The sequence below is a fragment of the Malaclemys terrapin genome, chromosome 20 (assembly GCF_027887155.1).
Source record: "Malaclemys terrapin pileata isolate rMalTer1 chromosome 20, rMalTer1.hap1, whole genome shotgun sequence".
Classification (NCBI taxonomy): domain Eukaryota; kingdom Metazoa; phylum Chordata; order Testudines; family Emydidae; genus Malaclemys; species Malaclemys terrapin.
The window spans coordinates 5,379,813-5,405,011 of record NC_071524.1 but is presented as its reverse complement, the minus strand read 5'-3'; the positions used below and the strand labels follow the sequence as shown (position 1 = coordinate 5,405,011).

The window sequence follows — 25,199 nt, the reverse complement described above, 5'->3', positions numbered from 1 at the left end:
TTCACATGACGTATTTCCCACACAAAAACTCTATCAAGATAGAGTTAAGGCTGCAGGCGGTGGCCAGTGCTCCCTCATATGAATTCTTGGACCCTCAGGCACATTGTTCCAGAGAATGTAAAACCATTTCTCTGCTCTGGCTGGCTGTTCCCCCCACCTGCTTCTCCCAGGCCCCTGTGGAGAGGACTGTGGGTGTTAACTGTAGCACCCCCCCCCCCCAGGCAAAATCCCTCTGTTCCTTGGGGATTTCTGGAGTCCAGACTCCCCAGCCCCTATAGAAGGTTTTTCAGTTAGACCAGGCTCCCTGTCACAGTCCCCCAGAATCCCACACTGGCCTGAAAGACTTACCAGGTTCTCCAGCCCCCTCACGGCCAGCTCTTTGAAAGCATTAAGGCTGCCCCTTAATGCTCTCATGGGGCGGTTGAAGAGCCAAATACAACTTGTTAGAGTGGGATGAGGAGGGCATTAGCAGCAAGTGAAGAGCCCATCCCCAGTTCCATGCCCCAGCATCCACCCTTATCTGAGGTTACGCTCCCTCCATAAACAAATTATCAGTGAAAATGTTCTCCACACCCTAGGACAGACTTCATGGGGCCCAAGGCTAATCAGGATGCAGCCAGATGAACAAGAAAGTTTTTCTCCTCCCCGTTCCCTACCTGTTGGCTTTTTGTTGCTCCCTGGTCCCAGTGGAGGGGTGTAAGTAATGCAGTAACTCTCCCCATCCCCATTAACTTTAATTATGGAGGTGACATAGCAACTACATACATAGAATGCACCAGGATTTTCCCTTTAACAGGATCTTTATGCTCCTTTCTTTTCAGGAAACAGTTCCATGTAGAAAAAGATCTAGCTCAAGCTTATAATGAGATTCTAGTGTTTTACCTGTACTTGATAGCTCATAGCAGGTTGCTTCCAATACTCCCTTCCTTTGATTTTCCAAATAGCTTATTCCATATCCAACTTCTACAGAAAACTTTAGCTAAATCCTGTAGGGACACAATATTCACACACTCAAATGTTTCCTTCTTTTTGCAGAGGAAGTGAGCAAGAGAAAGGGTAAGTCTACACTGATATTTTTAAACATTATACACTGTGTTGTGTAAGCCCTATACTATTTCATTTCACCACCCATCCCTTTTTTCACATGGTGCCCTGATGCACCAGGATTGTTTTTAAATTTGCAATGGAATAACTGATTAATTATTTGATTGCAAGAAGAGTTAGAAGGCTGTATTTCTCAATCTCTGCATAGGGTCAGACAATAGAGAGGCCACATTTCGTACCATAATCTGAATCTAGCGTTCATGAAAGTAGATGATTTTTTATTTAGATTAATTTTATTACTAAGATAAACACAACTATTGTTAGACTTTACTTTTTGTTATTATTACTTTCCATTTTGACCTGAGTGGTCCGCCAAAGTTTTGAGCTCTGGGAATGTTCCATATGGGAATAGAAATTGATAATGGAGTCTGGTATTTTCTTTGGTGGTATCTTGTTTATTTACAAGGAATGCACCAAGTCCTGCTTCTCCAAATGCAGGAAGAAACAAAAAGAGGAGACAGTTCCTTTGTCCGTTGCTGTCAGCCTGCCTTTCCACCCAGCACTCTGTATGGAAAAAAGTATTATTTCAGAGCCACTTTACTGTGCTTCTAGGCTGTGTTTCCTTGACTTTCTCCTTCTGCTTTTGTCTTACTTGCTGTGACTCTCTCTGCCTCTGCTTGTGTTGTCCCTGGCTATGTCTACACTACACTTTTGTTGGTCAGGGCTGTGTTTTTTCACACCCCTGACCAACAAAAGTTTTACCAACAAAAAAGCGCCAGTATAGACAGTGCTATGTCAGCGGGAGATGCTCTCCCACTGACAAAGCTACCGCCGCTCATTCAGGGGTGGTTTTATTTTGCTGGCAGAAGAGCTCTCTCCTGCCAGCAAAGAGTGACTATACAGGAGCCCTTACAGCGGCACGGCTGTATCAGCATAGCTTGTGCTGCTATAAGGTCTGTAGTGTAGCGATAGCCTCTGTTTCACTGAGACTGGCTCTACACTACAGAGTTAGGTCAACATAAGGCAGCTTATGTCAACCTAACTATGTCAGTGTCTACACTACAGCCTCCCTCCTGCCAATGTAAGTGCCCTACTCGGGCAACTAATAACTCCACTTGCACAAGAGGCAAACAGCTTATGTCAGTGTAGTTAGGGCGATGCAGTGTCTGTGTAGACACTGTGTTCCTTACGACAGCTGTTGACTGTCTTGTCAATTTCATGACTCTGCTGGACATGAAAACTGGCTCCCAGCTCCTCAGCTGGGCTACTGCCACATCTCCACTCTAAGCTGGGCTGCCACCTAGGCTCCCTACTTCCTGCTGGGAGTCCTGCTGCTCCCTGGGGTCCCAGCTCCCCACAAGGAGCACGGCAACTGACCAGACTCTGGGCACAGATCTACCCGCTGGAGGCGAGAAGCCCCGGCCAACTTCCTCCCTGCACTTGGCTATGAGTGCGGGGGCGAAAAGCCTGGAGGGGGGGGCAGCTGGGCTCCTGGTGGGGAGATGAGAGCACTGACTCTCAGCCCCTCACACTGCCCATCTTCAGTCGGTGCAAGTACTTCTGGTGAGGACACACACCACTGACAGAAGGGCGGTAATGTGGACACCAGCCTCCACAATAATTATTGTGGTGGCTGTAAGTTAACCTCACATAGGTCGATTTAAGATGTAGTGCAGACATGCCCAAAGACAGTGAATATCCCTTCGAGCTCTCGGTCACAAAGTCCAAATTACTGGGTAGGCTCTTATACTCCTTTTGTTTTAGGTGGGGCTGTTTATCTGTCTCTCATGGCCATTTTAAATGGGGTGGGGGTGGAGGTCACACAGCTTAGAGTAGGTTTAACACAACACACTATGAAGCTGATAGCTTAGTACAATTTCATATCTAATATAATTCTAGCCCCTCTTTTGAAGATCATTGGGTAATCGGAGAGTCACTGGAGCAAAGGGACTGGAACCTGGGTCTCCCCCTCCTCTAACTACTGGGCTACAGAATCTTGTGGCCTTGTTAGTTAACCTTTTCCTGTCTGCATCGAATCCTGGTCTGCAGATGCAGTGCTTTCTAATCCAGTCAACGTCCATTCTCCCTGCATGCCGTGTCTATGGCATTGCGGCCAGGCACAATGGTAACTGTTAAGACTGGAAGCCTCTGATTCAGGAGGAATCTATCGCTTTTCACATGCCCTAGCCTCACCCTCAGGGACTGTACAGGATGGAGAGTTCGGGGGACTTGTAGAAACCTGTTGCACTGCTTTGGAAAATCCCCCTCAGCACCCAACCCAGCCTTGCACCATGCTGTGAGCACACAGCTGAACATTTTTTGCCCATGCAAAGTGCATTTGTATAAATTTTCACTCTATGTGTTTATTTTCCAGATATTCCTAAGGAGGAAAAGGGTGAGTTCCTATTAATAACTGAAAGGTGGCTTTCAACCTGATGAACAGAGGAGACCAGAAGATTGGGGGATTCTAAATATGATTTCTGATGAGTAGCCATGAAATGTGAATACAAAATATTCAAATTCAGTACCAATTGTTGGGTAGAAACTATTGCCAATTGATGGCAATTGGGTGGTCTATAGAGAGTGGAGTTCATGGGAAGAGTCCAGTTCATGCAGAAAAATATTCAGCTCTCACATCAGACCCCAGCCCGCCACCACAACTGGCCATATTCATATATGTATTGTGGCAGAGCTCCGACCTTGTCCCTGTGGGTCCTGCACTTCCAGGCCGTTTATGCTAGCTTCAGAGGCTCACTGCAACCCTCCACGTAGCCCTTCTCTCTCTAGGGCCAGGGATACAGTCCACTGAGCCCTTTTCATCATAAGCCAGCAAGAAGGTTGGTGAGAGAACTCCCACAGTCTCTGTTGCTCCTACGGCCTCATACCAAAACAGTTTAGCCTCCTGTCCTGACAGGGGCCTGTCTTCCCCTCCCAGGAGATATTTCTGTAGTGGTGGGTTGGGGGGAACCCGGGCCCGCCCTCTACTCCAGGTTCGGGCTCAGGGACCCTAACGGTAGCAGCTGTTAGCAGCCAACCTTTCACTGCCAGAGTTGCTACATTTCCCTGGGCCACTTTCCCACAGCTCTCCTGCTTCTCCACTCTTACCTTAGGGCTCCCTTATCAATGACTTGAGGAAGTCTTCATTAACCAGCCCTTCAGCCACACTTCCTCTCCCCTGGCTCTCCTCAGCCTAACTGGAGTGAGTCATTTTATGGTATCAGAGGGGCCTTAATTAGAGTCAGGTGGTCACATTAGCTTAATGGCCTCACCCGACTCTTTGCAGGTTAATTAGAGTCAGGTGTTCTCATTAGCCTGGCACAGCCTCTGCTCTGGTCAGTCAGGGAACAGAAAACTGTTCATCCAGTGGTCAGTAGTATATCTCCCTTCTGCTCGTCTGCTGTAGGCGCTGTCCGGGGTTCTCTGCTTGGTGTCCCGCAGGAGCCAGGTGCTCTCCTTCCTTTGTGGGGGGGGGTACTCTGTGGTTTTCCTGCAGGAGACCCATACAGATCTGGCCGCCAAAGACAGCTGGTGGCTGGAATGGGGGGACAGGGTCTACTTTAGCCGTCTCACAGTTCGTACGGCTGGAGTGGCGACCCTTTTCTCCCCCGACCTACAGCCCGAGGTGCTGGGGGTCACCAAGGCTGTGCCGGGCCACCTGCTGCACCTCTGGGTCTGCCTGGAGGAGCTTGTGGTCAATCTTGTCAACGTTTAGCCCCGACATCGGGCCCGGATCGGTTGCATTTCTATCAGCATGGGGCCGCCTTCCTCGGCTCCTTGGATCCTCGCGAGTGCCTGATCCTGGGCGGGGACTTTAACACCACCCTCGAGGAGCGAGACCGCTCGGGGACCAAGCAGTGCCCGGCCGCTGCAGACGTCCTCTGGGAGATCATTGAACATCACTCCCTGGTGGACCTCTGGCGCAACCACCACCTGGATGACATCTTGATGTTCACCTTCGTCAGGGTGGAGGCCCATTGGTCATGCCACTCCCGGCTGGACCACATCTACTTGTCACGTTTCCACCTTTCACAGGCCCACTCCTCCTGCGTTCGGCCAGCCCCATTTTCAGATCACCATCTTGCCACCGTGATGGTCTCTCTCTCCATGGAGAGGCCGGGGCCGGCCTATTGGCACTTTAATAACAGTTTGCTGGAGGATGCAGGCTTCGTGACGTCCTTCCGGGAGTTCTGGCTGGCCTGGCAAGGGCAGAGGCGCGCCTCTCCCTCGGTTTGGCGGTGGTGGGACGTGGGGAAGGTGCGCGCCTGGCTCTTCTGCCGTGACTACACCTGGGGCACCAGCCGACAGAGGGATGCAGCGATAGAGCAGTTGGAATGGGGAGGTCTTAGAGCTGGAGAGGCATCTGGCCACCAGCCCCGAGGATCCATCCCTCTGCAGAGCGTGCTGGGAGAAGCAAGAGGAGCTCCGGGCCCTTGTGGACAGTCGGGCCCGGGCTGCCTTTGTTCGATCCTGCATCCGCCTCCTCCGGGAGATGGATCATGGCTCCCAGTTCTTCTATGCCCTGGAAAAAAGGGAGGGGGCTAAGAAGCATGTCACCTGCCTCCTGGCGGAGGACAGCTCCCCGCTCATGCATCCAGCAGAGATGTGTGGGAGGGCCAGGGCCTTCTACACAAACCTTTTCTCCCCAGATCCGACTGATCCTAACACTTGCAGAGTGCTCTGGGATGGACTCCCGATGGTCAGCGCAGGTGACTGTGATCGGCTAGAGCTACGTCTCACTCTGGCCGAGTTCTCGGAAGCCCTCCGTCTCATGCCCACCAATAAATCTCCGGGCATGGACGGGCTGACCGTGGAGTTCTACTGCGTGTTCTGGGATGTCCTCAGGCCAGACCTAGTCACCGTCTGGGCTGAGTCCTTGCAGAGCGGGGTCCTCCCTCTTTCGTGCAGGCGAGCTGTGCTCGCTTCATTGCCGAAGAAGGGGGACCTCCGTGACTTACGGAATTGGCATCCCATCTCGCTCCTCAGCACGGACTACAAAGAGGTAGCGAAGGCCATCTCGCTGCGGCTAGGGTCCATGCTGGTGGACATGGTCCACCCAGACCAGACTTACACTGTCCCGGGCCGCACCATCTTCGATAACCTGTATCTGGTCCAGGACCTCTTAGAGCTTGGGTGTAGGTATGGTCTGTTGTTCACCCTCCTGTCCCTGGATCAGGAGAAGGTGTTCAACAGGGTGGGCCATGGGTACCTCCTGAGCACTCTGCGAGTGTTTGGCTTTGGACCCCAGTTTGTGAGGTTTTTCCAGGTGCTGTACACTTCCGCAGAGTGTCTGATCAGGCTCAACTGGACCCTGACCGAACCAGTCAGCTTTGGACGAGGAGTATGGTAGGGGTGCCCCCTCTTGGGCCAGTTCTACACTCTGGCGATCGAGCCCTTCCTCTGTCTCCTCTGCTGGAGGCTGATGGGGTTGGTGCTCTGAGAGCCGGAGCTGCGGCTGGTCCTGTCGGCGTACGCCGACGACGTGCTCCTCATGGTCCAGGACCCGGGTGACTTGGTGTGGGTGGAGGCTTGCCAGGCCATCTACTTGGCAGCCTCCTCAATCCGGGTCAACTGGGTCAAGAGCTCTGGCCTGGTGGTCGGGGACGGGTGGCAGGCGAACTCCCTCCCACCTGCACTTTAGCCCATCCGGTGGAACGCGGGTCTGCTGCTCTATCTCAGCGTTTACCTTTTTGCCACGCATCCGTCTCCACTGGAGAACTGGCACGGTTTACAGGGCAGGGTGACGGAGCGGTTCCGGAAATGGACAGGACTACTCCAGTGTCTCTCCCTTTGAGGGAGGGCACTGGTGCTCAATCAACTAGTCCTGTCCATCCTCTGGTACCAGCTCAACACCCTGGTCCTGGCCCCGGATTTCCTGGCCAACTTCCGGACGGTGATTCTGGAGTTCTTTTGGCCAGGACTACACTGGGTCTCTGCAGGGGCCCTCCACCTGCCCCTGGAGGAGGGAGGGCAGGGCCTGAAGTGCCTGCACACTCAGGTCCATGTCTTCCGCCTCCAGGCCCTTCAGAGGCTCCTGTATGGTGCAGGTAGTCCAGCATGGTGCATACTGGTGCATGGCTTCCTGTGATGCTTCTGAGGGCTCTGATACGACCGGCAGCTCCTTTATCTCCATCTGAGAGGTCTTCCACGAGACCTCTCTGGGCTGCCGGTCTTCTACCAGGACCTCCTCTGGACCTGGAAACTGTTCTCAACTACCAGGTCCGTGGCGGCCACCGTGGGGGCTAATCTCCTCTCGGAGCCCCTGCTACACAACCCCCAGCTCCATGTGCAGGTGGCGGAGTCCCCCGTGGTGCGCCAGAGGTTGGTCCTAGCAGAAATCTCCAGAGTCAGAGACCTCCTGGACTATGACCGGGGAGACTGGCAGGATCCCCTGGCGCTCGCTTAGCGCATGGGGCTCTCCAGGCCTCGTAGTCCCCAGTGTGTACTTCAGGAGGTGAGGGCTGCTTTCCCGCCCACTGCTCGGGCGTACCTCGACTGGGTCCTGTGAGAGGGCACACCCTGCCCACCCTCCTCCCCGGGCCCTCCAGACCTTTTCGTCGGGCTCCTGCTCCCTAGATCCAACCTGCCCCCCACATCCCTTCACCACGAGCCAGCTGCATGACTTGCAGCCGGTTCATTTCCAGACTGCGCCAAAGAAACATCTATAGACGCTCGTGCTCCATGCCCTTCACTTCCTCACCCTCGCGTTCCACCCTGACACAAAGTGGCGGGACCTCCTGCCACCTCTAGAAGGTGAGGACCCCGGTGGGCCAGCCTGTACTCCACCCTGCTTCCGAGGCCTGCCAGGGATATCAGTTGGTGGCTCCTTCATGGGGCCGTGAGCACAGGCGTCTACTTGGTGAGGTTTACCCCTATCCTGGACACCTGCCCCTTCTGCGGCGTGAGGGAGACCCTGGCACACTTTTGTCTGGAGTGTGCCAGGTTGCAGCCCCTATTCCAGCTCCTCACAGATATTTTGTTATGCTTTTGGCTGCACTTTCCCCCTCACCTCCTTATATATGCACTCCCAATCCGTGGCCCCACAAAGCCACGGGACCTCCTAGTCAACCTTCTCTTGGCCCTGGCTAAAATGGCCATCTATAAAACCAGGGAGATGAGGTTGGCTGATGAGGTATCCTGTGACTGTGGGGCATATTTCCAATCCTCCGTTCGCTCACGTATCCGGGCAGATTTCCTCTGGACGGTGTCCACTGGCACCCTTGATGCCTTTGAGGAGCAGTGGGTGCTGTCCGGGGTTCTCTGCTCGGTATCCCCCTCTGGTTCCCTTTGTTTGACCCTTTTACCACACTCCTGTCCCTGTTATTTCTTTAGTTGTCCCCCGGAATTACTTGGTTATCCTGTGGATCCTCCCCTTAGGCTGGGGGGAGGTCCTTTAGCAGTGGGCGCCCGCTTCACCCGCCCACTTCCTGGCTACCAATAAGGGTACTCTGCTGTACCCAACTGGCCTGGATCTATCCCAGTATCTATACATATACATGTAAAGATAGTCAGTTACACATAGACTCACAAGAAAGTCCAAGGACTGAATGAGGCATGGATTCTGTACTCCCCTCAAACTTGTTGCAGGTGTCCCATAGGACAGGCTAAGGCACTCACTTGGTGGGACTGTCAAAGGACAGCTTACATGTCTCATCATTTTTCCATTCCACTAGTTTCTCTGTAGCAAGTTAAACAGAAACTACTAACATTAGATAATTTCAATCAGCAGATCCAGGTAACTTGCATCCAAGAGTTTTAAAAGAGTTTTTGAGGAGCTCATTGGACAGTTAATGCTGATTTTCAATAAGATTTGGAGCACTGGGGAAGTTCCTGGAGACTGGGAGAAAGCTAATGTTTCAATTTTTAAAAATGGCAAACAGGATGACCTAGATAATTATAATTATAAACTCACTTGCCATGAATAGTCTTCATTCTTCATTTACACATCATTGCTCAGGAGAATGTAAACATATTTGCTGGAATAGTCACAGAAAATTCAACACAAGGGGCAGGGTTACAGCCACAGTGAATGTGTTTATGACCCCAAAAGAAGGTTTGTCAGTAGCTTTGTGCGGTATTTACCCAGCTACAGTCCTGAATAACAAGGTTCTATTTCTGGCTCTGCCAGTGACATGCTGTGCTCTATGAGTTATTATCATTCTCTGCTAAGACAAAAACTAGGAAGTGTTTAGATTTTCATGGTTGTTTTATACCTTCTAATTTAGGAGATGCTTTAATTAATACAGTTAACTAGATTTAGAGAATATACAGTTTTGAGTGAACAAGATGTACACATTTAAATCATTCTCTCTCTCTCTTTCTCTCTCTTTGTCTCCTTTAGAATCATTGCTGGAAAAAATGAGTAAGTTCACCTGGATATTGAAACAATTTTAGTAAAATACAGAAGATTTATACCACATAAATATATTAATTGTATTTTTCAAAATTGCATCCATCTTACTACCCTCAGAAAAAATTGAAGCATTTTGGTTTTGAAACATCCTAATGATTGACCCTGCAAACAGATGTGTAGTCACACCCTTGCTGCTAACTGGAGTTCCACTCAATGAGATTCCACATACAAAGAAGGGTGTGTGGATTTGGAGCCTCTTGCAATAAGTGAGCCAGTAGACTTTTATACAGAACTGCCCAGCAATTCAGCCAGGAGATACTGAAGGCTGACATCCATTGCATGGTATAGATAGTCCAGACTCTAATCTGTTTCTGAGAACATATGTAGTGTCATAGTTTTAGTGGTTCAATATTGTGTCTGTCCTCTCTAGGAAATATAGTTCGTTCATAACATACATTGCAGGAATCATACACAAACAACATTGTAATCTGCAATGTTAACAGAGAAAATGGAACAATTTCTGAATAATTACATTAGTGATAATTACTGTAAATGAACTCATCCGGAACTCTGTGGCTTGTACAATATTTGGTGAAGCATACGGCAGGGAAAAAATATTAAACATAAGAAATCATGCCAACTGCCCTCTCCCCTTCGCCCCCACACACCTCCTCTGACTTCACCCACCACCCAATACCTCCTACTAACTCCTCTTCTCCAGACAAAAACCTGGGAGAAAAGGCGAAGTTTCAGTTTGTCTTTAATATCAACAATTCTGGGTTTTGATGGGTGAAAAGGGAAGCAACTGCTGAAGCTGAGGGTCCTTCACTGAAAATGACCAGTCTCCAGACCCTTTCTTATTAAATGCAGGCAATTGTTAGCTCAGCATTTCAACTAGTTGCAGCTGCTGGGACATCACCCTGGGAAAGAGGTGATTTCTGAGGTCACTCAAAATCTAAATTATTTTAAAGTTTCATCGTTCAAACCCAACACACTGATTTACACATCGAGGCTGTTCCAAGATATGGGACTGAAACTAATGGCAGGTCCCATTTTCTCTTAAACAGGAGAAACCTTCAGAATCTGATCTGAACACTGTGGCTTGGGCTCATTCCTACTAACTCCATCTATTTCCAGTTCAATTGCCATAGGAAATGCAGGAGCTTTCGTGTCTGAACAGGCGGCTGCTAAACTGCTCCAGGCTCAGGCCACCATCCCTTCCCTGTGCTTGATGGTGAAGAGAAGGTTACTTGCAGACATTGAGTTCAACTTCTCACAAGAATCCACAATAGAAATGATAGATCTGTGTCCAGTCTGAAAACTATGCACACAGTGAAATAACTGTTTTTATTTGGCAGGGAAACTAAAACAGGAAAAAGGTAAGTTTCCATTTATATTACTTAATTACACTCTGGGGGCCAAATGGTGCCCTCATTTTCATCTGCACCATCCCAGAGACTTCTGTGGGATTCACTACTGAGTGCAGGACTTTGGTTCAGAGCTCACAACTGTACAGGATTGTGCACTACATGCCATATTGTACCCTGGTCAGCCTCTTTGTGCTACATTGTACAGTCAGGTGGTGTCCTGAAGACTCAGGGGCTGCCCACTGGCAAGAGGAGATGCTCATGCAGCAGCACTAGGCTCCCTCCTCCTTGACCCTGAGGAGCAGGAGCAGAGAGAGGCGAGGCCTTGGAGGGAAGAGGAGAAGTGTGCATGAGCGGGCAGTATTTTTCCAAGATGGGCAGAGACAGGGAGCTGCTGGGCCAAGCCAGCATGTTCATGAAGGGGGAAGAGGGAGCAGCGAGCCTTGAGCTCTTCCTCCCTGTCATAGAATATCAGAGTTGGAAGGAATCTCAGGATGTCATCCAGTCTAACCCCCAGCTCAAAGAATGACTTATCCCCAGACAGATTTTTGCCCCAGATCTCCAAATGGCCCCCTCAAGGACTGAACTCACAACCCTGGGTTCAGTAGGCCAATGCTCAAACCACTGAGCTATCCCTCCCCCCTAAAGCCATTATTGCCATTGGCTGGGAATCAAACCCAGGTCAACTGCTTGGAAGGCAACTATGCGCACCACTATACCACCAATGCACTCTGTCAACCTCAGAGTGCTCAATGTGAAGCAGCTCACATACTCAGGAGCTAGCTGAGTCAGACACAGAGCTAAAGCCACCAGGTGCTTGTGAAATACCAGGGTTCAATTCAGACCAGTGGGGGGCTGTGTCATAACTGCCCTGCAACCTTGGGTGCCTTACAATGCCACCTGGGCTGTCACAAACAGCCTTCCAGCATGGAAGTCACACCCTGAGTGTCTGTGCGTACCTGCTGGCTCTCATCAGGCTTGTTTATACTGCAGGTTGACCCCAACACACCCCCAGTCCCAGATTTCCCCCCAGAAATATATATCCTGTACTGCCCAGCCCCCTCCTGGACAGTACAAATATATAAAGTCCATGATTCCTGTAAGGGAATAATATGCCAGCTGGTTACCTTAAAATAGAGTTACCCAGACACTTCAGCTTAAATACACCGGATTAGATAAAACTGTAAATCGGGTTTATTAATTACAAAGGGATAGATTTTAAGTGAGTACAAGTAATAAGGCATAACGTTTGGAAATGGTTACAAGAAAAATAAAGATAAAACACTTACTTGTGTCTAACTTAGCAAACTATATTAGATATAAGGAAAATTTCTCTCCACATGTTTCCATCAAGGTTACTGACCAAATTCTTCAGGTCAGGAGCTCCCTGAGTTCAATGTTTGTTTTCCTTTGTCTTCTTAAGTGCAATGCCAGAGAAGAGATGGGGGAGGGTGTCTTGGGGTGTTTACACCTTCTTTTTTTAGTTTCAGTCCACTCTTGAAAAAACATTTTTAACCAGCAAAGATTTTATGGGGAAGGATGCTCCCTGATTTTTTTCCCACCTGTTTCAGCTTCCTTTTTTCCCCCCTCCTACTTGATCACTCCATTTACTGCTTAAATGAACATTAAGGCAAGCACAGGTTTACAACAGACATGTTTGCAGAATTCTGCTTGGGCAGGGCTGAGGAGTGTGGAATATGTGTTAATAACATCATACAGGGGAATCTTATAACCTTATGTAAAATGTTGCCACTCATATTTGATCAGGACAATATTGACTATGAAATTATGAGTTTTTTCAAGTGATACCTTACAAGGTATTTTATTATTATTACAATAGTGTGTCGGGTGTGAATCCAGGGGTGTATTCCATCACTGTGCAGTGTAAGGGGTGCATGCAGCAGCCCTTTGTAGGCTGCTCTGTAGTCTGTGCACCCAGAAAACAGTGAGCCCAGCAATAAGGAACACGCCCCTCTCTCATACATGCACACACTAATACATTTATTAGTGTGTGCATGTATGGGGGGGGAGGGATAGCTCAGTGGTTTGAGCATTGGCCTGCTAAACCCAGGGTTGTGAGTTCAATCCTTGAGGGGGCCACTTGGGAATCTGGGGCAAAATCAGTACTTGGTCCTGCTAGTGAAGGCAGGGGGCTGGACTCGATGACCTTTCAAGGTCCCTTCCAGTTCTAGGAGATGGGATATCTCCATTAAGTTTATTTGAAAGAGACAGGATCCTGTATCAGGGAAAGGGGAAGAGAGTCAGCACTGCTGTTGGGGGTCGAAGAAGTTGAGCTGTGGATGCAGAAAGGGCAGGGGCTCATATATCAGGGTTTCAGGGCAGGAATTCACTAGGTGGCTGGTAGGACACAGGGACGAAAGCATCAAGAGGCAGCAGGTACAACATAGGGAAAGGAAGTAGCAGGAAAGGGAGGCCAAGGATCAAAGGAAGAGGCTCCCTCAGCCCATATCAAAATCTATGAACTTCAGAGTCTCTGAGACTGTGATATCTTTCCTCAGTGAGACACAGGTCATTCAAAGCTGCAGACTTTCCCTGAAACCATCCAGCACCACTGAAGAACTGGACCGGGCACACGAGAGACCAACACAGATTTGCTATGCCCTGTCCCTGACATTCAAAGACTCAACATCTGTGTCACGGGGGCCTTTCAAAGGACTATCAGGGGCACTAAAGACTTGAGGCATCCCACTGTCTGCATGAGCCTAAGGAGCTTCTGAAACTCCTCTGATCTGCAGGGTCCCACTGGACCTTGACTTCCATTCTGACTGCTCCACCATCTGCCTCAAATACTCCCTATATATACATATATCTATATATATATATAGAGAGAGAGAGCTAGAGAGAGAGAACCTCATTTAAGGCCTCATAATTCAGATCAAGAATTGACTAAGTCCTGGAGTCTGCACTCCCCTCCAACACTTAGCAGGGGTCTCCCCAGGGCAGGTGAAAGCACATTGGCAGGGCTGTGAGAGGTCCCTGCCCATGCTGCACATTTTCTGTGGATCAAAGAATGATTATTCCAACTCCATGGATATCAGCCTGGCATCCTCATGAGAAGGACATTTACAGAGTGAAATCTCAAATGTTTCTGCATTTCTGTGACTTTTTCACTTTTTTTTTCCAGATGAGTTGATGACTCAAATGGGTAAGTCCACACTGATTTCTCACTCTGGGAAATTATTCTCTTAACTTGACCGATTATCTCAACTTGTACATTAAAATAAATTCCTCTGTTGCAAAGTTCACTTTTGTCTTTCTCAGATAAAGCACTGGGCCGAATGGGAAAATCCTCACTGATTTTTGTCTCTTTCACACACACAGAATAACACTCTGGAAGTGATACCATATTTAATTTTTAGTACTCCCTGTGCACTAATTATGTCAAGTGCATGCTGTATAACCCATGCTGGCTGTATGTCATGCTGACAGAAGGCCTGGAACAGCCCAGCTGCTATAAACCCCATCAGTCTGTGCCGTGTGATTGAGAACTCCAAGTGGGGTTGGTGCTTTGGGGTACGTTGAACATCCGCAGCTGCAGGAAGAGCAGAGCTGGTCAGGGGAGTTGGGGAAAAGATGTGTGGTGGATGGGCAGAGTTGAGGGCGGGGGGGATAACTGTGTGGCTGGAAAGCCCAAAATGAATTGCTGTGGGGCTGGGAGGGAGCACGGAATTAATTATTCTGATTTTTAGGAGAAGCTGGAAGTTCTACACTGTAAAGGAGCACTTTACACCACTGTGTGAAATCTGATCTCAGCTGGGTATTCTGGAAAGCGCTCCTGCAGCAGGGGGACAAAATCATCCTACTCACTATAAATATCTGAGAGTTAGCAACACTGATTGTCACCCACATGAGTGATGGTGGGGGAGTCCAGAAATAAGAAGACAGGCCCCAAAATGTGTTTTTTGTTTTTTAATCCTGTGAGGTTTTGGGGGTTTTTTTTGGCGGGGGGGGGGGAGGAGGAGGGGAGTATTTGAGATTTTTTAATCTTTTGCGTTGGCAATGCCATATTACTTTGATATGCCTATATTATTGTGTGTAATAATAGGGTAGTCTCCCTTTAAATTCTCTGTGAGCCCTCTGGTGGTTCTTGCCATGTTCTATAAATTTGAAGCAACCAAAAACCACTCAGGGCAGCATTATATATGTTATTTGGGACCCAGCTGTGCCCTGTGGTTTCTCAATTCTACAATTGTTATGCAAAGAGCAATAGACACAAGAAATGGCAATGAGGCTGGGCTCCTAATCCAGAAACACAGTGAAACAGAGAGTGACTGGAGAGGCCTAGTGAAAGTAGAAGTAAAAGGAAACTGGAACCACTGGGCATGAAACTGCTCAGTGGGGGGGAAAACGATTAAAAATGCCTGGCTGTTTTGGGAAATTCCAATTGTTTGCAGGCTCATTAAAGGTCCAGTCCCCTATATTGAACAACTGGAAGTGTATGTAATGGTTAATGATTCGGATGATGAGAAAAAGGTGGTGGTTGTACTGAGTTTCATCGGGGTTTAAATTTATAACCTGCTGCCTCCCCTAAGAGTTTATATTAAACCCACAGACAAAACACCTGCTGCATGGAGATGTGTGAATAACAGAGTTTTTGGTACATTGGCAATTCTAAAAATTCCTCCCCCCCAAAAATGGTTTTGAGTCAAAAGAAATGTTTTGCTTTCTTTGACAAAATCATAATGTTCCTTTTCAGATTTTGGCCATTTTTAAATTTCTGATTTTTATAATAACACTAAAGGAATTTTTTAAATGAAAAGTTGTTTTGAACTAAAAAATTGAAACAATTTGATTTTTTTTCAGAATTTTTGTCTGACTGAAAAACTTCAGTAAAATCGACACAAATTCATGAAATGTTTCTGTGTTGCTGAATTTGCATATTTTGCTAAAACGTGATTTGACTCAAAAATTTTGCCCTGTTCTATTGCTGAGACTGTGGAAATTCTAGTAAATCACCTATCCCCAAAGCCACTGGTGATTACAGATCACTTCTGTTTTCATAAATGGAATCTAAACAAAATTGAAGCGATTCCTGAATATGTGGCTGATTTAAGGATATTAACAGAGGATTGCAAATTCAGAGAGAGCTGAAATTTTACATTAAGGGATCACTTATGTATACAAAAGAAAGTGTACGTTTTCTGGCGAGTGCCAATGGCAGCAACCAGGGTTGAGTTCAATCTGTCTAGGTGTCCCTTTCTAAGCTAAATAAAATTGAGCCTTAAGGCCCCACGGAGGGCTCTACTGAAATTTCTGTTTCAGGGAAATTAAAATAAAACTGTCCTGGTCATCTTTATAGGCATTTCCCCACCACTCACAGACACTCAGCAGTCTTTTGAGGACAGGGAAAGCGGAAAACCAGGGCCGGCTCCAGGCACCAGCTTAACAAGCAGGTGCTTGGGGCGGCCAAGGGAGAGAGGTGGCACCTGCGGCAATTCGGAGGTGGCAGGTCCCTCACTCCCTCTAGGAGCGAAGGACCTGCTGCTGCCGATCCGCGATCGCGGCTTTTTTTTTTTTTTTTTTTTTTTGCTTGGGGTGGCAGAAATGCTGGAGCTGGCCCTGCGGAAAACCCTCAAACTCCCACATAATAGATGTCCAGCTAATGGAGTTGGGAAGCATCACGGTCAGTGCTGGAGGATATTCAAAACATATAGACACTCATATATCAGCAACTGTTCCTATGTTTTGGGCTCTGTAGCTGGACGTGTAGGGAAGTTGCCATAAGCTTGCTATGAAGGTGTGAAGATATAGAACCATGGTTATTATATCAACTCTGCTGTATGGCAGTGAAACATGAGATCCAAGGAAGGCTGAAGAGTGGCAGATTGACATTTTTGATTCTTGTTATCTTCATCAGCTGCTTCATATCAAGTGTCAGGATAGGATCAGCAATGAGGATATTTGTAGCTGAACCCAAAAGCTGCTTCCATCATCACTGGTTCGGTTTCAGTGGCTCTCTAAATGGTTGCTGTATTATGGAAACCTGTTGGTCAAATTACCACAAATTTGGATCTGTCACTGAGCCAGCTCCCCCATATGGCACACCAAATTTCAAGGCACTCCAAGGAGCAGGACTGATTCTAGGAGACTTGAGATTAGGGTGACCAGATGTCCTGATTTTATCGGGACTGTCAAAATATTATGGCTTTGTGTTACATAGGACCCTATTACCCCGCATCCATCCATCCAGATTTTTCACAATTGCTATCTGGTCACTATAGTCGAGCTATAAACAGAAACCTGGTCTAAACCTTAACTAAAGGAGACCTTGTGGTCGGCTATAATAAGTATTGTCATTTTGTGTTTATACACTCTAGGGAAGTCAATCCTTTCTAAAAGAAAAGTTTAATAAAAGAATAACAACTTATCTACTTCTAATATTTTACCACTGAAAGAAGAAATGTTTTATATAAATGTTGTTACACTTATTTCCTCTTGACGTTGTTGCACATTGACAGTCTGTGTTTTGTTTGTTTGTCTAGCCTCAAAAACATGGAAATCAGGTAAGTTTGCATTGGCTTTTCAACCGCTACCAGCAGAAGAACTGCTATGCAACAAAAACAGTCCCAAATGTTTTTGATTTTGCTTGTACTTGAGTCTCTGTCACTACCAGGGCCGGCTCTGGCTCTTTTGCTGCCCCAGGCAAAAAAGCCTCCCGCCACCCCCCGCCCCCTGGCGGGGAGCGCGCCAGGGGGAGGGCGGCGAGCCCGGCCGGGGCCCCGCTCTCCCCGACTGGCCGGAGCGCCGGGAGGAGGGTAGCGAGCCCGCTGCGGCTCCGCTCTCCCTGGGTGAGCGCCACCCCCCTCCAGGTGCCGCCCCAAGCACATGCTTGATATACTGGTGCCTGGAGCCGGCCCTGCTCACTACACCGTTTAATGGGGATATGTTATTGCTTAGTAGTTTTATTTTCTATAATTTCTTGAAAATGCCATTACACAATTCACCAAATCTGGAAAAATAAGCATACACTGAATATATTTTTTTTTATTGTGCAGATACACAGAAAATAGAAATGAGTAAATTTTCATTCCTGTTTGAACAGTTACATTGAGAGGGCCACATTCTACCGTAGACTCACCTGTGCTTCAATGTAACTGAGGGCAGAAACTGAACTACAGAGGATCAACAACAATTAGCCATGTGCGATTTCATCTCACCTCTGCTACCCCCCAAATAGTCTATTACTCAGAATTGTTTTCAGTGAAACGCACAGTGCAGTGATTAATGAGTGAATTGTTTCACAAACTGAAGTTAATTTGAAGGGTTTAGTAACATAGTGGAGAGATGGCACACTGATTTTTTTCTAAGATTAGTAAATTAAAATGTTGCTGGTAAGAAAGAAATACTTTGAAATCTGCTGAATGTTTTTCTCAGAATTTGGTTAATATCTGGTCAGGTTTTACCCCCTATCGGTTGGGTAACACCGCGCACCTGGGAGTGGTAGAAGCCTGCATTGTGTCTAGAACTGGTTGTGTGTAGAACACAGTGGGGTGGCAGAGGGCCGGGGGGAGTCAGGGTTACTGTAGGTCTGAGGTGGATTTTACACTTGTATTTCATGGTGGGAGATTCTGCAGCATTTCCAGTGAGGGGAGCTGGATCAGACCATGAATCAAGGGGTAGGGGAGAATGAGAGGGTTCGTCAGTGGGGGCTGAGGGATGCATGTGCAACAATTTTTCACACTGGGAATTGCATCTCAGTTCAAACCAATGTCTGTGAGAAAACTGTAAAGATTATTTGGTGATTTTTCTCTCAGACCATGTCGAAGAAGTGGAGGGTAAGTTTCCATTGCTTTCTGAACATTGACAGCCAAACAGAATAACACTCTAAGAGTGATCCTGTGTGGTTACTTTCAGATGTCACTACTCCACATGCAGCAAGAGCCATTTGTTTTCTGCTGGGTTTTCTTTCCATCCTGATTAGTTCACCTGTAGTAAATCAGGAAGGTGTTTGGCCTCCAGGGTAATTATCCTGGATGCTCAGCCAGCTCTTACAGCCAATGGTATAAAGGCTTTGTTGAGAGCAAGAGTGTGCACTGAGGGAATGGCAGAGCCCACCTGTGCTCCAGCCCTATAGGGCCCCTCACTAGCTGTGTAGGTTAGAGCAGCAATGGCTCTGAGCTAATATTGTGTACGGTTTGCCACATCACATTTGATAAACCCTGTCTTGTGTTGGGTCTCAGGTAGAGGTGGTTCCAAATAGCATTTTTTCCATAGAATATGTCACCTCTATAGACTCATCTCCTCTGATGTACCATAGTCACCCCTCTTGGTAAGCAGAGCCTGTGCATCATGGTCTCACTGACCATGGTGTATCTTGGTATATATAGTCCAGTAGGGGAACCCGGACTGTATAAGAAAATGGGGACATGAGGTAACTGAATCACAGTTCCCACCAATTTTCCTCCAAAATATTTCACATTTCAGTTAAAACTAAATTTTTTGTTTGTTTGTTTTATGACAAATCAATGTTTTCTGTATTAAAAAAAATCATTTTGTTGGAAACCCAATCTTCCACTGAAAACCAATTTAAAGAGAGAATTTTTGATCAACACTAATTTCAGTCTCTAGTTTCTAACTGATGCTTCCAAAATGCGTTGGATTTCAGGAAACTGGGATGTGCATCCACCATCTATTTTGCCCCTTTCAGAAGCTCCCAAGGACAGTCATTTTATTCTGTAGCATACATTTGAAAATAACAGTGTGTAAAAATCTAAACATTTGGATGTTTTTCTTTTTCAGAAATGTCTGAGACAGTTGACAGTAAGTCTGCTTTGATGTTACATTGTTTTCTCTCACAGATGATTTTATCATAATGTCTTTCTTTTCCTGGGATAGTCTCCTTGGTCCTGCAGAGGAGACACAGTCCCATCCCTGAGGTGCTTTCAGCCTGGCAGAAGAGAATTAGATGTACTGTATAGAAGACAATGTGATGCACTTCCCCATCAGGTTAGCAACCTAGGACTTGTCTGGATGAACAGTTAGTGCATGGCAAGCTGGGGTGTGAAGCATTAGCTGTCCATGTGGCCCCTGCTAGCACAAACTAATGATTCCCTAATGTGCTTTGATGTGCTCTGTGTTCAGTGTCCACTATGGAGGTATTAGTGTGTGGCAGCAGGGTGTACACGGACATTTAATACATGGCTGGCTATTGCACTGTGGATTTACATCCCAGCTTGCTGTGCACTAACTGTTCACCTAGACAGAACAACCAGTACATGACTGAGAATGGGTCCTTCCTTCCTTCCCCCCTGCATTGCATCCCCAGAGAGGGCCAGGTGTGTGAGTTAGCCCTTTCTCCTCCCATGGTCCCCTCGTTCTCCAAGACCTGCAGATGTCACAATGGGAAGGGCAGTTCAGGGGTCACATTATTAGGGGCTTCTACAACCCCCACCCTTCCCTGTGATATTTCATGTTTGAGGGTGGTGGGAGGGGCATTAGTGGAAGTAGGGGACTGTTTGTGGAGGTGGGGATGGCTTAAGGGGATGGAAAGGGAAGGTGAGAGGGGATTCTCAACCAGTGAACTGTTGGAGGTTCGCCTGATAAGGCAGCTGTGAAGCCACCTTCTGGTGTGGTGGGCTATTTGCAACATTTGTGCATGTAGCTCCATACGAATCAACACTGAAACAATTCAGTCACAATAACTACTTAGTCCTGAAGACTGAAGGACAATTTGTGATGTTACCTAATGCTCCCCACAGTGGATTGAAGCACGTTTGTGTGTGGATGCAAGGTCATTTCAATAGATTTGCAAGGAGACAAATGACATTCTGTAGTCAAGCCAAGGCCTAAGATGCTACAATACCTCAGTTCATGCAGTTGGGCAGGTCAAGAAGATTTTTGGAACTTGATATTAATTCTTATGTACTTGGGAATGTCTGGAATCTCTACTAGATGCAGTACACTACAGTATTGGTTTGCCCATGTTCTATTAGTAGTAGTGTGGGAATGTACATGAGGCTTTTTTTTTTTTTTCCAGAAGGAAAGGACAATAAGAAGAGTAAAGTTGAACTGATATCAGGACAGTTACATTCATAGGAGAACTATGTACCTTCACTATAACAATAACATTTTACTCACTTTAACAGCTTGAGAGGTTTATGACCTTTAATGGTGCCCTGTATTTAAAATGGAGGCAGGAACATACTAGGGACCTGCTAAACACCTGCCACAGGCATATCTACAGAAAAAGCTTAATGTGACTGATTTCGGCATAGGGAATCTGTGAAACTTATGTGCTGGGTGTACTGGAGGCAGACAAGTTTCCACTCAGATACATAAAATAGAGTATTGCTCAGGGTGAAGAGTTTTCAATCTATTGCCAAGGAAAACAATTATTTTTGGACTTGTCTACATGGGGAGGTTGATTGGCAAAATTATTCTGGAGCAACTCCCCATTTGGACACTTGTATTCTAACCGGAAATGCCTTTTTCCAGGTTATCTTGCTCTATTTTGGAAGTGGATTAAGCTAAAGTGGAAAAGTCATTTTTTTCTGGAAAAAGAGTGTCCACATGGGGAGTTACCCCAGAATAGCTATAGAGTTTTAAATTCATACCTTATGTTATTCTGAGATAACTTCCTCATGTAGGCAACCCCGTATCTGGAAAGGTTTGGTCACAAGGTTTGCTAGCAGGCCATTCTGCAGGCGGGGCGTGTGCAAGTTCTTCTTTGCTTTAAGGAGCAACAGAGGGTCCTGTGGCACCTTTTAAGACTAACAGAAGTATTGGGAGCATAAGCTTTCATGGGTAAGAACCTCACTTCTTCAGATGCAAGAATACTTCTGTTAGTCTTAAAAGGTGCCACAGGACCCTCTGTTGTTTTTTACAGATTCAGACTAACACGGCTACCCCTCTGATTCTTTGCTTTAGTTTCTGCCGGTTTTATTCATTAGTGGAGGAGCTTGTAGAACATAAGGCTACTGTGTTTTGGTCAGACCCATGCTCCTCATGGTGGGAGAAATCTTGTGAGGAGTCCATTACTGGTGGAGATTGTTAATATGTTCCTTAGGGAGGGCAAGTTACCTGCATCTCTCACACAGGCCTCTCTTTCTAGGCCTCTGCTTAACAACCCTTCTCTTTACACTTACAGGTTTATTAATTTGTACCTACGCATGGATCGACAGAGGGGTTTAGGGGTTGTGACACTGAGCATCACAACACCTGACTTTTAGGCACATAGAAACTCACTGGGATAATGATGGGGATCCCCATAACCCTCAGTTAGGCACCTAAGATCCCTACACAATGCTTGGGGAGACATAGGCACTCTAAAATAGGATCCACGAAAGCCAACATGATAGTCAGGGAGTTGCCTAAGCTAGGGTTACCATACATCCTCTTTTTCCCGGACATGTCCGGCTTTTCGGCAGTCAAACCCCCGTCCAGGGGGAATTGCCAAAAAGCCGAACATGTCCGGGAAAATGGCAGCTCTGCTCCTCCCCTGACTCTTTGGCTCTGTTTAAGAGCCGAGCTGCCCGAGCGCTATGGGCTTCAGGCAGCCCCCTTGCCTCCGGACCCTGCGCCCCCAGCCGGGCACTTCCCCTCCCGGGCTCCGGCGGCACAGGGTCCGGAGGCACGGGGGCTGCCCGAAGCTGGCAGCGCTCGGGCAGCCCGGCTCTTAAACAGAGCCGAAGAGTCGGGGAGGAGCAGAGCCGCCGCGGCTGGAGGCTCTGCTCCTCTTCGGCTCTGTTTAAGAGCTGGGCTGCCCAAGCGCTACCGGCTTCGGGCAGCCCCCGTGCCTCCGGACCCTGCGCCGCCGGAGCCCGGGAGGGGAAGTGCCCGGCTGGGGGCGCAGGGTCCGGAGGCATAGGGGCTGCCCAAAGCCTGAGCGCTACCGGCTTCACGGTTTGCCGGGCAGCCTCCAGACCCTGTGCCCCGGGCTGGGCGCTTCCCCTCCCGGGCTCCAGCTGCGCTGGGGAAGCGCTGGCCAGGGGCGCAGGGTCTGGGGGCTGCCCGGCAAACTCTGAAGCTGGTAGCACTGGGGCAGCCCTTTCCCCGTGGCTGGGAGTGGGAGGGAGGAGGGGGCGTAGTTAGGGCGGGGAAGGGGCGGAGTTGGGGCGGGGCTAGGGGTGGGGAAATGGGCGGGGGCAGGGCCAGTGGAGGGTCCTCTTTTTTTATTTATTAGATATGGTAACCCTACCTAAGCCAGACAATGGGGGATGCCAATTAGAGGGGTGTGTGCTAAACCCCACTCCTCTCACAAAGACAGGCATCAAAGTCTAGGCTTCAGGGAGGTGTCAATGTCTGTTTGCAATCTGCAGCCAGCTCTAGCTCTGCTCTCTACTACAAACTGACCTTGGTATTATTGTGTCACTCAGCGGTGTGAATAATCCAGACCCCTAAGCGATGTAGTTAAACTGACCTAACCACCCCCTGTGCACAGCACTATGTTGAGGGGAGGGCTTCTGCTGCTGACACAGCTACTGCCTCTCATGCTATGTGTACACTGCCACTTACGTCGGTATAACTTATATCGTTCAAGGGTGTTGGTGTCCCACCAACATAGCTACCACCGCTCATGGGGGGGCGGATTAACTATGCCAATGGGAGAGCTGTCTCCTGTTGGCATAGAGTGGCTGCACTTGAGGTCTTACAGCAGTGCAGCTGCATTGGTATAGCAGAGCAGCTGTAAGATCTCTAGTGTAGACATAGCCTTAGGGAGGTGGATTAACTATACCCCTGTGAGAGCTCTCTGCCATCAGCCAAGAGCGTCTTTGTTAAAGCACTAGAGCTGCAGTTAAGCCTAGGCACGGAAGCTGTTTGTTGCAAGAAACACCACAGGAGGAGAGAGCAACAGCTCACTTATTACTTCTAGCCCTGTGGTGAGTGTACTCACCTAGGATATGGGAGACCCAGCTTCAATTCCTACTTCTGCCTAATGGGGAGAAAGGATTTGATCTGGGAACTTCTAGCTTTTGGATGAGTGTTGTAACCACTGTGCTATGGGATAGTCTAACTTGGTGCTCTCTCAATCTCTCCTGGTGCAGCTGTTCCACTTTGGAGAACTAATTAAACAGTCACTGGGCCAAAGAAAGAGAAAGAATAAGACTTATTCTGTAACCTTGTGGTTAGGAAAATGGGAGACCCAGGGGCCAGTCCCCTTGTACCATACAAAGAGTCTACAATAAGAAATGAACATCATGGCAGAAAAAAAGGAACTCTGAATGGATTCCTCCTCAATATATTTTTCCATTGTTGTTTCTTTTTTTACTATTTTCTTTCTGTCCAAAACATTCAGCAAATGAGCAGACTCCATTTTCATTTTGGGTCTGCAAGAAATTCCCTTTCAAATCTATTAGAGCATAAGCTTTCGTGGACTACAGCCCACTTCTTCGGATGCATACCGAAGTGAGCTGTAGTCCACGAAAGCTTATGCTCTAATAAATTTGTTAGTCTCTAAGGTGCCACAAGTACTCCTGTTCTTTTTGCGGATACAGACTAACATGGCTGCTATTCTGAAACCTCTCAAATCTGTGACTCAAAACAGTCCTCAGATACCTTTCATATTCTCCTTGGTAGAAATTCACCTCTCCCCTACCCTGAGAGAGAGAGAGAGAGCGCTATGTAGGACTTATCCTTAAAAATATGGGAGCAACATTTTTTTCTCTAATAATCTTTTTTAATTTATCTCATGAGATTTGTTTGAACTCCAGAAACAGGTAACATGTAGGGTCTCTAAAGCAGTGGTAATGTTCAGCATTTCTTCTATTGCTGTAACAGGGGGAGATTTACAGCTGGGAGCTCAGGCTGGTTGGAAATTTTTTACAATGGACTTCACAAGGGTGTCAGATTGGAATTTGCCATTAATCTCTTGAAGGGGTTCAAGATCAGGCACGTTGGGAGAGTGTATGTGTGTGGGCATGGAGCTGACAAACATTTCTGTTTAACCAATGAGAATTTTTCTCTTTCTCCTTCTCTTCATACAGATGGGAAAGAAGAGCATAATGAAGAAGGTAAGGTTTCCCAGAATCCTATTTCCTCTTCAGCCAGGTCAAATCTCACTCAGTCATATGGAGAGAAGAGAAAGGGGCAGGCAAATGGATATTTTTTTAGGACAGTTGAAGACATCTGCCACTGCAGTGGAAGGAGGTGCTTTATGGGAGTGCTGAGCTTTTAACAGAGTGAATCCCTCTGGAACTGGAAATGCATCAGTGTGGCTAATTTTCAAACTATTTTGCTGGATTAGGTTGCTAATTGTAGAACGTTACTTTCTTCAAACACTGTCAAGGCTCCTTCCCCACTCTGAACTTTAGGGTACAGATGTGGGGGCCTGCATGAAAACTTTTAGGCTTAACTACCAGCTTAGATCTGATTTTGCTGCCACTACTCCCAATGTACTAACTCCCTTCCCTGGGTAGCCTTGAGAGACTCTCCACCAATTCCCTGGTGAACACTGATCCAAAACCCCTTGGATCTTAAAA

At 47.6% G+C, this 25,199-nt stretch overlaps 1 protein-coding gene across 1 annotated transcript in view; it reads left to right on the top strand.

Moving 5' to 3' along the window:
• The window catches only part of LOC128826351 (butyrophilin subfamily 3 member A2-like), a 99,383-nt gene that overhangs the window by 22,967 nt on the left and 51,217 nt on the right, over positions 1-25,199 (top strand). The window contains exons 16-20 of the mRNA XM_054009597.1: positions 1,036-1,056; positions 3,419-3,439; positions 9,383-9,403; positions 10,753-10,773; positions 13,907-13,927. Of these exons, the coding sequence (XP_053865572.1) occupies positions 1,036-1,056; positions 3,419-3,439; positions 9,383-9,403; positions 10,753-10,773; positions 13,907-13,927 (105 nt within the window). The remainder of the gene's footprint in view (positions 1-1,035; positions 1,057-3,418; positions 3,440-9,382; positions 9,404-10,752; positions 10,774-13,906; positions 13,928-25,199) is intronic.